The sequence below is a fragment of the Oxyura jamaicensis genome, chromosome 1 (assembly GCF_011077185.1).
Source record: "Oxyura jamaicensis isolate SHBP4307 breed ruddy duck chromosome 1, BPBGC_Ojam_1.0, whole genome shotgun sequence".
Lineage (NCBI taxonomy): Eukaryota > Metazoa > Chordata > Aves > Anseriformes > Anatidae > Oxyura > Oxyura jamaicensis.
Window position 1 is genome coordinate 95536639 of NC_048893.1, and position 10054 is coordinate 95546692.

Genomic DNA, 10054 nt, shown 5'->3' on the forward strand with positions numbered 1-10054 from the left:
AGGGGTTTTTGACAGATAAAAGGAGATAAGCTTGCCACAAGGACCTCAGTAGATGACAAGGAACCAGTGTTCTTTGCACGTGTGCACTCTAGTTGCAGGCAGGACAGGAGCGGCACAGAAGGCAGTGCTACCAAAAAGGCAACCTGACCTTATCACAGGAAGGCTGCAAGGGAAATGAAGTCTTGTGCTTTTCATGTTTCCATTTCTTTCAGCCTGCATTTGTTCTTCCCAGCACAAACTACCAGCTTCTTGCAGGCTAACATCCTCTTTTTAATTTCCATCATTTCCAACGTTTCCACCTTGCCGACCACTCTGCAGCTCTGACAGCGGTACCCGCACAGCGTCTTCCCTCCGACCGTCCCATGCTCTACTTCTGCTCCTGGCTGATAGCACAGGCCTCTGCAGAAGGGTTTGTCGTTTGCACAGTGCCAAACCTTTCTACATCACACCAGACTCCACTGACACTTTAAATAACTCCTTAAAAAGGAAACAAAAACCTTCACTGACAAATATGTCTAGCATCAGTTTGTTTTTATACTCTTGATGGGCAGGTTGTTTGGTTTATTTTTTTCCTTAAGCACTTACATTATGAAACATGTTTTCTATTGCTTTATGCTGTATTCAGTGAATTGCACACAAATGGTTTCCATGAGACCTTTTCAGCTTTATATCTGGGTCGTTGTACCAGGTGAGCTGCTCTGTTTATTGCAGGTATTTTGTATATAACGTTTTTTTTCCAGGGTTTCTCCTTTAATTGTATTAAAAGCGAAACGGTGAACTCGGTGTCCTTTCCTCGGTAATAAAAGATGTCTGTTCTACATCCTGGGAAGTGGTAGAGCCTTTCAATTATTCACACGAGCCCCATCCACCATGTCACAGGTACTAAAAGCGTGGGCCGTGTGGCACCAAGGCAGGCGATGCAGCTGGCTGATGAAGCTGTTACACTGGCTCCAGCTGGCATCAAGACCCAGCTCTGCTCGGTGTGCTCAACAGCGATGGCAGAAGAGCAGTCAGCAACCCAGCTCCTAACTTTCACACACCTCATGTTTGTGGATCTGCCAGGGATTAACTGAGGAGCTTAGCTGTGCAGCAGGTCTTTCTTTTCTCCCCCCCAAAAAGAGAGTTTCTCTGCAAAAGCAAAATCTGGTGTAAAATGTTCCTACTACATCCCTGCTACTTGTGTTACCTACCCTGCAAGTGGCCGACCGATAACTTCTGCATGGTGCTTTTCCGGAGGTGGGGGGTGAGGAAGGCCTTATGTTCGTGTTTGAGGAGCACGCTGAACTAACTCTTCCCACAATCTGGACAGTGACTTTGAGTACAAGAAATGAGGAACTACCTTTAGCAGGAAACAACAAAAAAATGGCTGCCAATCTTGAGTTGAATGTAGATGAAAAGTCTGTGCTTCCCCTTGCTAAAGGGCCACGTAAGGACATCTAGCACCCTTCCTTCTTTACATGGAGACAAAAAAACACACAGGACTGCTACATCTTGTCTCTGACTGCTCTTCCAAGGAGGAACATCCCTCATCAATGGTCAGACACAAGAAAATTAGTATTCCTTAGATATCGCATCCAATAGCCACTGAAAGAGGCACAGAGAAAAACTGAGCAATGACACAGCTAAATGTCATGAGAACTGCGGTACAGACAGTAAAATGGGTGGGATACTGGGTGGGGATGTAAAAGAGAAAAAAAAAGAACAAAGACAAAACATTCCTGTTTAACTACAATGGCAAAATGTGACTCAGAAGGGCCTATTTTGTCTTTTGAGGGGGCAGAGGATAATCACACCAATGTACACGGAGTTTAAAACCAGAAGAGGCAGAGACCTATCCATAGCTCGCTTCTTCAGATCCTTCACTTACACAGAAAAGGGAAATCAAAGCTGGGTGATGAAAACCCTGAAACATATGCACTTCTTCGATGGAAAAAATGAACTACACTGTGTTTAAAAGAAATAAAATTATCATTTCAGAAGTTAGGAAGCACAACACCTTCTTGGAAGCAAGCTGTGCCAAAAATTTGTTTTGGGTGGGTGGAATACACTCTGTGAAATCAACTGTTCGTATTTCAGCAGTAATTAGCTGTAACAGAGGAAAGCATTCATGTGCAACAGCAGGTGGGAAGGAGACCTGAACCCCCCTGCCTGCGTGTAATTCTCTTTAATAGGAGAAAAACCCCAACAAAAAAAAGGGATGAGGACTCTGACCTTCTTCTGCTTTGAGGGAAATGTCGGTAGGCCACCCGGCCCTTCTTGGTGCGGGCCATTGATGAACTATCTTCAGCCCTACTCACAGGTGAATGACTTAACGGTTACTTCTGGTAGTAACTAATAAACAGAGCTGGCACTCTGCTGATTCTTGTTACCGCCTGGGCAGAGGAAGTCTGACACTGCCGCCAGACTTACTTGCTTCCTGGTGGGATCTTAGAACTCTTCTCGTGGGACATCACTCCAGTGTGTTTCTCTAATGTAAACGTTGTACTACACATACAGAGTATGGACACAGTCACCACTGCCAGATGGCTTTATTGAATGTCATGAACCCCAAAGGTCATTTCCCCCAAAGGCAATCCCCTAATTTCCAGCCTTAAAATGAAACTAGAGAACTTTTTATTGCTGTTAAACCTGTCCACGGTGCCAATTCTTCCACCATGACCACCAGAAATAAAAAGGAGCCTTTCTGTGGCTCCCCTCAGCCACACTTTAACTGAGGAACCCAAACCGTGTCTTTTTCGGGGTATTTCCTTCCCTCTCCCAGCTCCTCCACCCTTCCTCAGCACTGACTGTGAAATACCCTCAGTAGTCAAGGAGACAAGCATGTTTTTCTGTAAAAAAGCCTGAAGAAACCACCATCAGCAAAAGAGAATCGGTCCCTGCCAGGCAAAGTCCAGGTGTGGGAAGGCGATGGCGAGAGCAGGAGGAACGCTCGCTCTGGTGCTGCTCGTGCTGTGCTGACAGCAAGGTCCTCGGGTGCTGTCTGTAGCGCAGCTCGCACCAGAACACAACCAGATTTTGGAATCAGGGTACCTTTAGCATCTGAACTATTAAAAGATTCCTTCAGTATTTCTACCTCACCAATGGCTTGGACATCGTCAGCAATGAAACAGGTTCTAGGAGAGGCCCTGGGGCTGCCCTCATCCCCAGCCACACCTAGCTGACACTTGCTAGTCTGGTGTCTACACGTCCACTTTCTGAAGTGGAAGAGGTTTGGCCTTTCCGAGCTCTCGTGCAGTGATATGCATCCATGAAAAATGTTTTGGGCAAACTGCTTTTTCAGAGGTGCAATGGATACAGCTGCATTCACAGAAGACTTCCATGACCCCTTGATTGAAGACTTTTATAAGCAAAATCAAAATACTTTGTAGTTGCTTATGACACAGACTTTGGGGAAGACTCAGCAGCTCCTAGATTCTTTTGCTATCTCCATCTGTGGTCCTCCCAGGGTGTTGCTTTCCATTTGGCCCAGGACTTCAGTCACACTAAGCCTGGATTGCCTAGAGAGGGTAAAGAGAACGCAAGCATATTCCTGACAAAGGCATCACTGCAGAATCCCAACTCTTAGAAAGTTTCTTCTAGAACTGGCACTAATTTGTGAGTTTTACATGCAATCAGTGTCACAGCTCCTCCTCCCCAAGAAGGTGCCCTTCTCTTTTCCTCTCTTTAATGGGAATGGAAAGAAGGCAGCAGGGAAGGAAAAGCGAGAGTTCTACCCTCTCTCAATTTTGGTAAAGAAACGCTAATGTGCATTAAAATACATCCACGTCTCCTGATTATCTCCTCAGACAGCTAAAAGTGAAAAATGGGTGCAGAGTTACTGGGGTGGGGAGCATAAATTCTGACCAAAACTTACTACAAAATAAGCAGCAACATCTAACACTGACTGGGAAGGTTAAATCAGCAGCTCACAGGCTGACGTGAAACGAACCAAAAATTACAGAGCAGAAATGAGGTTTACAAAACCTAGCATGTCATTGTTTCTCTCAATGTTTGAACCACGCAGACCCAGGCACACCTCTAACCCGAGACTTAACAGGCAGCACTGTCCCTTACCACTCTGCTAACTTCTGCTCATACTGCTCCCTGCGCTCACGATTTCTCTTCTCCTGCAAGGTCTCACCAGCAAGTTTTTGGATGAATATTATGAGGCCCCCTGCAGGGATCCTGGAGAAAGAAGGAGAGAAGTCAAATGTCACCCAGGGGACACACATTAGTAATAACTTACCGGCAACAGTAAAAGGAGCATGCGGGGGCCAGCCACCAAGTCACTGGAGCGTTAACTTTCCCCAGTACTCAAATCACACCACAGACTAAGGTACTCCTATTCTAACGTCGGTCACCAAATGCAGCCTGTCTTCAGCTGTGACTCACTGTAGCCCCTTTGATAATATATTGGAATTTACTCACTAGCAGGCACACATAAGACAAGCGGGTGGAAGGTCTTAACATGCCCAAACAACAGCTACAGATAACCTAATCCATGAGTTAGGCAAACATACCCCTGCTTAACTTCTGTCCGGCTCTGGAGGAACTTGTGTTTTCACTGAGTGAAATGAGAATGAAAACTCGTGTTTCTCATTTTTACACAGATTCCTAACCTACTGGCTGGCAGCTCCCACGGTGCCCCGCTGTTCAGAAGCTGCCATCAGGTCATCCAACACCCCTCAGGTGTTCAGCTCTGGGTTTGGAGCTGCTGAAGGAGCAGTTGCTGATTATGCTGAGAAGGGAGCCCAGAAGCTGCATCTCTTACCCTCCTGCCTTCAACCCTAGACAACACAGATCCTTAAAAGAGATGTCAAACTGTTCTGAGCACAACCAATTGGCTCTTTAGGGACTCTGCCTAGGAAGGGACACAGAAGACACACCTAAACCTATCCTCATAGTTTCCCATGTAACAGTAGTTAGTGCCTCCTCTAATATGCAAGCAGCAGAAAGATGCACCACGTTCTAATTACTGAGAAAAACAAATCATAAATCCACAAAAGAAAAAGCAGTTAAACATCTGGAAGAAAAATCATCATCTTGAGGTCCCAAGGAAAATACAGAAAACCCCTCAGGGCAAGAGAGGAAGGAAAGCTTCTGCAGACCCACCTATGATTCAAGGCTTGGTGTGGGAGGCCACCAGCTAACACCTACCATGCCAGTCACATACCGTGACTCAGCCCCTCACCGGCAGTCACAGCTTACCCAAAGGCCGTTCCAAAGATGAAGCCACCGGCCAGTCCTTGCAGGCCCAAGTGCATTCTGAAGAGGGCTCCTGTGAAGGCTAAAAAAAAACAAAACCACTGAAACCGTACACAGCCCCCTCACCAGCCATGGCAGACCTGCTGAGGGAGATGCTCTGCCTCATTTCTGCTCTCCATGAGCTGACATCCACTTTTAACAGAGCAGAAACCAAGCGCTGTGGCCAATGGGAGGACCCCTCACCATGCAGCCTGAGAGGCAGGCACTTTAACAGCCAGAGCTGAGCTGCTGTTGCAATGCTTCCCCAGGCCTTTATCTGCATGCTCTCTGCACTAAAACATAAAGCTCCTTCTTCTTCAGAAACACTCCCCAGGAAATGCTAAAATGTAAAAGTTAACTGCGAGATTAGAACTGACCTCTCTCCCAGCTGGAGCATCATCCCTCCACCTCTTTTTCCCCCTTCTATTCAGCAGCAGCTAATAATAGCAGCTGCCATGTAAGGCCAAAAAGAACAGTAAGGCACGCACCCAACTGCAAGGGCAATAAAGCCTCTAAAACTCAACAAGCAGATCACTTGCCAGGAGCCCTGTCGCCAAAAGCAGACATGCAAAATTTGGCGTGAAAATGGCAGTTCATAAACAGCGCACCGAACTGCTATGAAGAGCGGAAATAAGAAATGCTTTCCCTGCTGAAGAGGTGGTTGCGAGAGCAGGTTATGCACTACATGTTGCATTTAGGCCATGCAAGCATTCTTCACACAGAAACTCCAACAAGTATTTAAGATGAATAACCACAAAACTCCCAGATGGTTTCAGAAGCGCACTGATATCTCTCTGTTACAAAGGCAGACAGCAGCTGAGCAAAGTCACAAAGGCACTCAGCAAAACGGGAAGCAAACCCCAGAAGCTAGAGACCTGCTGAAACCCAAGAGAGATGGATTCCTGCTTAGGATGTTTTGTTTACGACTTCTGCTCCAAGACAGAGACGCACACAAAGATATAGCAGTCTCACCTCCTGCTGTAGCATAATTACCGATGGTGGTTTTATTGCGGTACGCAGACAGACTGGCGCTCACAGAGCTGGAAGGATAAGGCACACAAGTCAGCAGCTACACGTGAACAGGGCAGGTAGCAAACCACAGCTTGAAATAAAGCTGGATTTCATTACGCCCACCCTCAGGATGCTTCCAACTGCCCTGTTCCCAATCTGTCCAGGGCGCGCGCACACCAACCACAAATGCCTTGACTTCTGTAACTTCACTGCATGCAGCTGTACAGTCAGAGGCAGGGGAGTACCACTTCTAGGCCTGGATTTTGGATATTCCTTTTTTCTTTTGTAAAATAAGATTTATTTATTTTTTAAATCCATCATATATTCAAGTCTAAAAGGAACCGAGCAATGCAAAGGTCCTATCAGTCAGTCAGTCATACAGCTACCACCAGAGCTAAATCATGGCATCTGCAGGGTCACCCGCTCTTGGAGCATGAGGTTTCCAGCCAGGATAGACATACCATCTTCTCCAAAAACATTAACTAAGCCCCAAACCACTCTCTGTTCTCAGTTCAGCAGTTGCATCCTTCCCAGCAGTTCGGCAAGCCTCTGCATGACATCAACAAGTCAAGAGCAATCTTCCTCTCTTTACCGATGCTGTCACGGCAGCCTTGCCTTTGTACAAGTAAAGCTTACAATCTGCTTTTAAAACGGGTAACTTGAAATTCACACAACTGCAGGACAAAATCTTCAGCTTGGACTTTACGGAAACAATTAACACTGAGTGGCCAGTATCTCCCTTCAAAGCTTTTTACAAAGGGGTAGTGAAAAAGGGGGATGGATCTGGTGGCAGGGGAGACATCTGGTGGACAACGGTGAGGCTGCACGTCTAGTCCAAAAAAATCTGAAGTAATCAAAAGTCCTGAGAGAGAGCAAACAGAATGCTAACGAAACCTAAGAGATATCACAGCAAAAGGAGACAAAACACAAGAGAAACCTAGAAAGGTACAAAACTAGGAAGAAAGACAGAAATGTAAAGTCAGCCTACTGGGAAATAATGCTAGTCAGTATTGCTGGTATCTGGGAACTTGAACACAACATACCTAGAGATACAGGTAGTACATGTGTAGAACTACTTGAATATTTACCATTTTCCAGGACAGAGAAGGAGATACTGCTTGTTTTAAAGGGCTTTATTTGGAAGAACATGCCTAGTTTGACACTTTATTGTCAGCAATACACTGACACGTCTTGGGGAGAAAAATCGGAGAAGTGGAACACGACCTGTGCATTATCTGTGCAGGAAAATTTGAAGGACTACAGTGGTACATACATATGGTTTGTCCGACGATCAACGACTGCGTAGTAACAAGACAATCATCTGCAAGTACTTGAGGACAAGTACAAAGAATTGTGAGTAATGCTACTGTATACAAACTAGGAGTAATCAGACATAACAAAAAGGAGAAAAATTAGCGTGGGATAGAAAGCTGTTCCGGAACAGCCAACACGCTGCAATACTCTCCCAGAGAAAAATGCAAAAATACATCAAACTGAAGAGATAAAGCAAAAGCAGACATAAGCCACTAAGTACTGGGAAGAGCACTGTTCAAGTCAATAATGGTATGGATTAGATGTAACAAAGAGGGCTTTCCTAGTGTTTCGTTTTTGTGTTGGTTCATCAGAATACTGGGATAATTAAAAAAAGGATAAATCCTCCTCATGCTTCCACCTTATCAATCAGACTCGCTGTTAACACTGTATTTTGAGCCTCAAGATGTCACGAGGAGTCTGAACAAGCTGCATACGTTGAAGGCTCCTTGCCGCTTATGTTCAAACATCAGCCAGTTTTTCCTCCCGCTATTACTACTAAGGAAACACTTACTTGAATATTGCCACGAAAGCTGCTACTCTCCAGCTCCAGCGCCAGCCGTAGCGGATGAAACTCCTGAGACCCGCACGATGCGCAGATTGCTAGAGTGAGAGAGGAGAAAGGGTACTGGTCACAGACCTGCTCCTTTTCACCAGCACCATCCCACAGTGTTCCAGGGTACTGGCGATGGTTAGTGAGACTGACATCACTCAGACCGCTGGGAATGACACCCTGACCCGTACAGATAAAGTCAACCCTCTTCAGAGGAAAGGGAGCTCATGTTCATCCCAGCCATCATCAGGAAAACTAGTAATTCATTCCAGTTTTAATGTCAACTTGGTCTTACTAATCCTGGTGCTGCAACACATGTGGGGGGGAACAGCAACAGCTTTCTGAGGCTGATACAGGAGACTAACAGAGAAGAGGAGACAGACTAGAAACTAGTTTTTAATTTGTTGATATATTTTGAATACATAAATAATAACCCTCTGCATTAAAATGTTAATGGCCCATCAAGCTCTACAGTTTAGCACGGGCACTTAGAAGTTTGACAATAAGATGCTTTTTTAAAAGCTGAAATAAAAAGAAGTTTCATAAAAATTAAAAATATTGCAGTTGATACCAAGAAAGAAAATAAATTATCTTTTCCCATGACTGTGGTGTAAGTGCTTAGCACTGGTGCAGATACACAGGACAGTCTGCAGGACTGAGTATAGCCTGATACTAACACCTTGTAGAAAGCAAAGTCAGTGACCCCATCAAAAAGGGATGGACGTAAAATTAGGCAGATTTTTAAGGATTATTTTTTTTCCAAATAACTCAGGTAACCAGCAGCCAACCTGCCCGTGAGGTCAGGTCTCTGTCTCTCAATGATCATATTTTGAGTCCATCTCTGAGGGCCAGCACACGCGAGAGGCGAGCCTAACGCTACCTGGCTTTGGCTTTGGCCAACACGCCCAACCGTTCCTTGAGGAACTGGGGGGCTGTGAGCATGCCACGAGGGCAGGGCGATGCCCAGCGCATCCCTTGGGCCAAGCCGTGCCGTCCCCCCCGTTAAACCTCCCGGGGCTGGGGTCGCGAGGTGCCGTACCACCGCATCGGCTTGGTTCTGGAAGAGCTCGCCCTGGCTGCGCTCGATGAAGGCCCTCCGAGCCTTGTGGAAGGCGGGCACGCCGCCGTACACCCAGCCGACCACGCCGCCGGTGAAGGCCGATTTGATGATGTTCACCGTCTCCTCCGGGTACTGCTGCTGATCGCTGCGAGGGCACGAATCACAGAGTCACAGGATCATTAGGGTTGGAGGAGACCGCCAAGGTCACCCCCTGCCACCAATGTCACCCACTACGCCATGTCCCCAAGCGCCGGCTCCAACCTCTCCTTGAACCCCCCAGGGACGGTCACGCCACCACCCCTGTGCAAGCCGGGGCTCAGCGGCAGCGCCGGGAGAAGCCTCGCCCCCCGCCCCGCCGCCAGCCCGGGGAGCTCCCCCCCTCCCCCGCCCGGCCGACCCCGGCCCCTCACTCGCGCCTCCACAGCTCGCGGAGCCGCTCCCAGCCCGTCTGCGGCGGCGGCACCGGGCGCCCGAACCCGTCCGCCATGGCCGCGGCGCTGCGCGGGGCGGCGGCAGCGCCCCCTGCCCGCCCGGCGGGGCCCGGCTCTGTCCCCGGGCTGCTGCTTCCTCCCCCCGAGGCGGCGGGAGAGAAACGGGGGAGGCCCCGGGGCCGGCTGTTTTTCTGTGGGGGGCGGCCAGCCTGTCCCCGCGGCCTGACCCGCTGCTCCTTGTTCGGGTGGGCTGCCGGTGGCTGCCTGTGGGGCACGGTCCCTGTCGCCCGCAGCATTTTTCAAACTCTTAATGACCCCAAAAGTTACCCAGCTGGCATGCCGAGACCTCTTGCCAGCTTTTATTTATACTCGTTTCTTACAGCTTTAACTGGTGGTGAGGTTACAAATTCTTGTATTCATGCAATGGGTAACTCAGGGGTCTAGGTCTCCAGCACGACTGCAATA

General features: G+C 47.8%; 1 protein-coding gene across 1 annotated transcript; it reads right to left on the reverse strand.

Moving 5' to 3' along the window:
- Positions 1-2498: 2498 nt before the first annotated feature.
- TIMMDC1 (translocase of inner mitochondrial membrane domain containing 1) lies at positions 2499-9696 on the reverse strand. The gene is made up of 7 exons (XM_035315288.1): positions 9569-9696; positions 9138-9303; positions 8060-8148; positions 6196-6263; positions 5188-5266; positions 4054-4164; positions 2499-3497 (listed from the first exon to the last, which is right to left on the reverse strand). The coding sequence occupies exons 1-7, from the start codon at positions 9643-9645 to the stop codon at positions 3398-3400; spliced, it is 690 nt and encodes a 229-aa protein (XP_035171179.1). The 5' UTR covers positions 9646-9696; the 3' UTR covers positions 2499-3397.
- Positions 9697-10054: the final 358 nt, after the last annotated feature.

Bases quoted from the DNA above. Each gene is read 5' to 3' on its own strand.
- TIMMDC1 (XM_035315288.1), bottom strand. From the start codon at position 9,645: ATGGCGGACGGGTTCGGGCGCCCGGTGCCGCCGCCGCAGACGGGCTGG. The intron at 8,149-9,137 runs GTACGGCACCTC...CTCTCACTCTAG, and splicing joins AGAACCAAGCCGATGCGGTG to CAATCTGCGCATCGTGCGGG. The intron at 6,264-8,059 runs GTAAGTGTTTCC...TTATCCTTCCAG, and splicing joins GCTTTCGTGGCAATATTCAA to CTCTGTGAGCGCCAGTCTGT.